This window comes from Mesoplodon densirostris, chromosome 18, assembly GCF_025265405.1.
Source record: "Mesoplodon densirostris isolate mMesDen1 chromosome 18, mMesDen1 primary haplotype, whole genome shotgun sequence".
Taxonomy (NCBI): Eukaryota; Metazoa; Chordata; class Mammalia; order Artiodactyla; family Ziphiidae; genus Mesoplodon; species Mesoplodon densirostris.
Window position 1 is genome coordinate 35,078,217 of NC_082678.1, and position 5,875 is coordinate 35,084,091.

At 63.4% G+C, this 5,875-nt stretch overlaps 1 protein-coding gene across 1 annotated transcript; it reads right to left on the reverse strand.

The window, feature by feature from the left end:
- Positions 1–324: 324 nt before the first annotated feature.
- Positions 325–3,684, reverse strand: KCNJ12 (potassium inwardly rectifying channel subfamily J member 12). The gene is made up of 2 exons (XM_060081697.1): positions 3,443–3,684; positions 325–1,670 (listed from the first exon to the last, which is right to left on the reverse strand). The coding sequence occupies exon 2, from the start codon at positions 1,606–1,608 to the stop codon at positions 325–327; it is 1,284 nt and encodes a 427-aa protein (XP_059937680.1). The 5' UTR covers positions 1,609–1,670; positions 3,443–3,684.
- Positions 3,685–5,875: the final 2,191 nt, after the last annotated feature.

Here is a 5,875-nt window from a genome sequence, read left to right on the forward strand (position 1 = left end):
TTCGTGCACAGGGGCCGGGCAGCTGGTGAGCCGTTTCTGGACAGGCTGTGGCTCCCCACCTGCGGCAGAAGCCCCCAGCTCCTGTGACCCGGCCCCCCCTGGAGGCCACCTCCCCGCCCCCAGGCCTGCTCTGGCCTCAGAGGCCACTCAGGCCACCCACTCTCCCACCAACATTCCCAGGCTGCTGTGAAGAAACATAAAACATCTAAAACGCTACTGAGTCTGCAACCAGGGCCCAAGCCCATTCCGCTCTGGCCCGGGGCCCTCGCAGGACTCAGGGCCTTTCCCCGGCGGGGCGGATGCTGCACCTTGGCCGCTGGCGGCTCAGATCTCAGACTCCCGTCTGTAGGGCCGCTGATCGAGGGTGGTGCCGGCCTGGGGTCTGTCAAAGTCGCGCCTGGCCTGGGGGCCATGGCCGTCCTGCTCTCCGTCCGCCTCGTCCTCCTCGTCGCGGCTCAGGAAGGCCAGCTCGTTCTCGTAGCAGAAGGAGTTGGCGCTGGGCAGCAGGAACTTGTTCTCCACCAGGTCCTTGGCGCTGCAGCGGGGCGTGGACGGCACCTCATACGTCTTGTGGAAGTGCGAGTAGTCGATCTTGTACTGGTTCTTCTCCTCGAAGAGGACAGGCTCGAACCGGTGGCCCCACAGGATCTCGTTGGCCAGGTAGGAGCTGCGGGCCTGGGTGGTCATGGCCGTAGCCTCCACCATGCCCTCCAGGATGACCACGATCTCAAAGTCGTCCGTCTCCAGGTCCTGCCGGCTGATGCCAAAGAGCGGGCTGGCCTCATCGATCTCGTGCAGGATGGTGATGGGCGACACCAGGAAGATGCGGTCCAGGCCCTTGTCGAAGCCAACGTCGATGTCGATCTGGTCCAGCGGGATGTACTCGCCCTCCTCCGTGACCCGGGGCTTGATGAGCTGGGCCCGCACGTGGGCCTCCACGATGTGGCTCTTGCGCAGGTTGCCCACGCGCCACATGAGGCAGAGCTTGCCATCGCGCAGCGCCACGACCGCGTTGTGGCTGAACAGCAGCGTCTGCGCGCGCTTCTTGGGCCGGGCCATCTTGGCCATGATGGCACCGATCATGAAGGAGTCGATGATGCAGCCCACGATGGACTGCGCCACCACCATGAACACGGCCACCGGGCACTCCTCGGTCACGCAGCGCAGCCCGTAGCCAATGGTGGTCTGCGTCTCAATGGAGAAGAGGAAGGCCGCCATGAAGCCGTGCACCTGCAGCACGCAGGGCGTGCGGCCGCGGCCCTCGGCCGGCTCCAGGTCCCCGTGGGCCACGGCGATGACCCAGAAGATGACGCCGAACAGCAGCCAGGAGGCAAGGAAGGCCAGCGAGAAGATGAGCAGCATGTAGCGCCAGCGGATGTCCACGCAAGTGGTGAACATGTCGGCCAGGTAGCGCTGCGACTTCTCGTCCATGTTGGCGAACTCGATGTTGCACTGGCCGTTCTTCTTGACGAAGCGGTTCCGGCACCTGCGCCGAGTGTGCACCTTGCCGTTGCCGAAGCCATTGGCGCCCGACATGGTGACCAGGTGCAGCCCGTCCTCCTCGGACGACACGATGCTGTAGGGGTTGGCACGGCCAGATGCGGTCATCCCGGGGGCGGGGGCGGTGGGACCCCAGCTTGCCCCCGGGCCGGCTCCAGGTGGGGCAGCTCCTGCAATAGAGGGGACAGCAGGCTGGCAGTGAGGCCGGCAGAGCAGCCACCCGACCTGCGCCTCCGCCCCGACCCGGCCTCACCCCAGCCAGCTCCTCGGCCACCTCCACTCTCCCGGCTGCTCCAGACGGGAAGCCTGGTTTCTTCCTCAGTTTCCCTTTCCCCCACCAAGGGCTCTGCCTGCAAAGATATTCAGGGTCCAGCCCCTCCTCCCACCTCCCGGCCTGAGTCCCTGGCATCACCCGCCGAGAGCAGCATGACGGCCACCACACCAGCCTCCCCACTCCCACACCGGTGCCAGTGCCCACGGCAGCCGCCAGGAGTCAGTGCGCCCTCCGCTGGGACCCCTCGGACCTCACCTCCAGTCTCACCCTTGCTCACCCCCAGGGCCACCCCGACACCCTCCTCCCAGGCCCTGGCTTCTAGGCCACAAGGGTGTCTCAGGGCCCCCCTGCACCTGGGCAAACTTTGCACCCCACCCAGGACCCCATGGTAACCCCACTGCACCGGCCTCTGACCTCTTAACGGTCATAATAACGACAGCAATGGCTCGCTGGGGCTGCACCCACCATCCCACCACGAGACCGCGAGGCCCTGAGCGTGGGGGCGTTTGCTGTTTGCTCACTGCTATCTCACCCCTAGGGCCTAGACCTGGGCATGACAGACGCCTCAAGCCGGGCCCCACCCATCCTCCTGAGGCTCACGCTCTCCCCACAGGTGCCCACTCTCGCTGCCCATATGCTGTGCTCGTGGCCACCCCATCACCAGGGAGCTCGCTGACCCCGGACCTCAGCCCGGCGGCCTCCGCCACCCCGCCTTCCGCAGCGCTGAACAAGAGCAGGTGGGGAGCCCTCAGAAGAGCCCTGTCCTCAGCCCCCTCGGCAGAGCACCGGGCCGGCGCACGTCCTCACACACGGGGCACACTCCACGGCACCACTCCCCGTTCTCACGGCTGGGGGCAGGCACCCGGGCCCCAGACGCGCAGGCCGGTGGCAACCCCTCCCCCAGTGCCCTGCCGGCTCTGGGCTGGCCTGTCAGTGCCAGGTTGAAGCATCCGCAGACCGGAGACCCCAACACCACTTGGCCCCGCGGGCACGGAGGCTGTCCCGCCATCCGTGCTGGGTGCCCCGCGGGAATGGCCTGGCAGGGCGCCAAAGAGGTGGGCCTGCGCCCCCTACGGATGGACCCCACGCCCCCTGACCCCCATCAGTCGCCCGACGAGGTCAGAGCTAGCTGAGCCTCGGGGTGCTCACGTGTGATGAGACACTGAGGCCCCAGAGAAGGTCCAGGGCGGCCAGGCCAGCAGAGGGGAGGCGGCAGCACGGGGACCCAGCCCTGGTCTGTGGGACGGGGTGACCTCTGACCTCTGTTCCAAACACACATGGCCAGCCAGGCTGCAGACCCCTCCCAGGGCCTGCCCGGTCGCTGGAGCCACTGGATCCCCAGGCCTGGCAGGTGCAGGGCGCTCCCTGCTGCCTGGCCCAGCTCATCCATCCACAGGGAGAGCAGGCCAGACCTGTCAGCAAATGCTCCTGTGTCACCGGCTCAGAAGCCCAAGGAGGTAGCTACCGTGGCTACTTCTACGCTCTGGATGGCGGCTCAGAGAGGTCAAGTGACTTCCGCAAAGCCACACAACCACTCGGCAGGAGAGCTGGGCGCAGAACCACTTCTGTCTAACACAAGGCCTCCCACCGTGGGGACCCCAGGCTCTGCGGCGGCCTCTGCTCAGGCTGCCATCCTTCCCCCACGGCTGCTCCAGCTGACAGCCTCACCCTGGGTCTGAGGAGCTGAGGCCTCAGGCCATAGTGGTGGACACAGCTCCTGCCTGGTCCAGGAGCCGGTGGTGGTGGGAACCCCGTGGACTGTGCCAGGAAGACAGCTCAGCCCTAGACTCCTGGGCCTTCCAGGGGGAGGTGGCCAGGTCTGGGGCACGCAGATGCCAGCAGCAGGCCACCAGATCACCAGGGGCAGGTCTGTGTGGCCGGGAGGCCTTGAGGGACGTCCAGCGGGTCATGGCTGCCCCAGGTGGGGCTCTGAGCACCTCGAGGTCTGCGGGGGACAGAATCACAAGACTCGAAGGCCAGAGGAGCCCAGCCTGGCACACTGCTCCCAGCAGCTGGGCAGCCTCCCACCTGGCCAGCTCGCAGACAGGTGGGCGTGTCACAGTGACCACTGGCATCTCTGCCTGGGCTGGGCGCCTGGGCCACACCCAGACTGTGCTGCACAGGCCTGGGAACCCCTCTTCTACTGAGCTTCCTCCTAAAGCCACAGCGAAAATCAACAGGTCACATTCGCAGCCGCTCCCCCACTTCTCAGAGCTGGAAACTGGTACTCAGAGCAAAGTCACCTGTGCAAAATCCCCTGAAGCCAAGGAGCAGAGACACAGCGGGAGGCTCTGTGTGCACGCATGTGTGCACACGTATGCGTGCATGAGATGCCAAGGGTGGGGGGAGTACCTTGCGGGTGCTTGGTAAACACACCACCACAGAGAAAGGCCAAGAAGAGGATCCACAGTAGCAGCCCCGGCACCACAAACTTGCCAAATGTCCAGGGACCCTCCGCACACGCAAGTCAAGAAGGTTACAGGGCTCTGCGGTCTTTAAGGACTCGGTTTAAGAAATGTGGGAGACTTCCCTGGTGGCGCAGTGGTTAGGGCTCTGCGCTTCCACTGCAGGGGGGCCCGGGTGTGATCCCTGGTCGGGGAACTAAGATCCCGCAAGCCGTGTAGCGTGACCAAAAAAAAAAAGAAAGAAAGAAAGAAAGAAAAAGAAATGAGGGACAAGATTCTCAACCAGCGACGTGCGGTCCCATGTGGCTCCTGCTCAATGGGTGCATACGGTTAGATCAGACAGAAAGGAAATTAGATTTGCTTTGCGGGAAGAGGCTTTAGCAAGCAAGGAGGCCGGATCCCCATTTTATAGATGGGAAAACTGAGGCTGAGACTTGTCCCAGGTCACAGAACACCTTGTGGGCCAGGATGAGATAGACAGTAAAGACAATGATTAAGGCTACGCTGGTCAGGCACCCAGGTTGGCCAGTGGGGGTCCCAGGTGTTGCTGGGAGGGAAAGGGGAGAGAGGCACTAGGGTCCCCTACCTGAGCCAGCCTAGGCGACTTCAGCACTGGAGACTGGGAGCGAGGCAGGCCCAGCAGGCTGGACCCAGAGACCCCGAGGGGAGGGGGAGCTGTCCCGAGCCCGGCGTCTCCAGGGCCCGCGTCCCTGCCCCGCCGACCACAGCGCTTGTGCACACAGCCTCCCGGCACCCGGCAGGCTTGGCGCACCAGCAGGGCCTGGGCTGGGAGCTTTTAGGGAGGCAGCTAACACATGACCTGAGGGCCAAGAGTCATCGCGAAGTGCCCCCGGATGGAGCAGGACACCCCATGCCAGGTCCCCCGAGGCTCTGGGCCTCAGGTTTCAGCAACGTCCGGAGGAGACCAGGGCAAGGCCAAGAAAGCACTGACTAGTCAGATCAGTGGAGGGGGCACCGAGGAGGAGCTCAGTGTCCCCCTCCCTCGGGAGGCCTCCCAGGCGGCAGGACCCCTTCATAGGGATGAGCGAGTAATCAGCATTTATCAAGTGCTTACTACCTGCCAGGTGCTAAGAGCTCAAGTAGCTCACATAATCCCTTATCATGACTTTCTGGATGAGGAAACTGAAGCTCAGAAAGCTTGAGTCACTTACCCAGGGTCACACAGCCTTTCAGGAGTGAGCTCCTAGTCTGGGGGGGTAGGAGAGAACTCAACCCCCCGATTCCCCTAGGCCCCAAGGCCAGACTGTGGACATGACACTGTATTCCAAGCCTCAGTCCTTAGGGTCCCTGCAATGCCACATGGTGATAAGACACAAATAACCCCAATCTGAGCACATGAAAGCAGAGGTAAGACCCTCACCAGCACCCCTGATCTATGGCCATTCAGGCCCTGCTTGGAACATCCAGGGACAGGGCACTCACTACCTCACGGTCAAGTCCTTCCAAGTCCATGGTCTCTCGGAAGAGTCCTTAAAAATCACTTGTTTCAGGGAAAGCCAGCATGCAGCCACATACACCTCCTCCCCAGCCCATGCCCAAGGCAGACATACTAATCTGTCACAGAGCCTTTTCTCACTGCACCCTGTGGTGGCCTCAGCATCCTTATCCAGTTATTACCCATCAGACTTAGCACAAGAGCTTGCAAAATCCAATCCCTCATCTGCAGGCGGGAAGA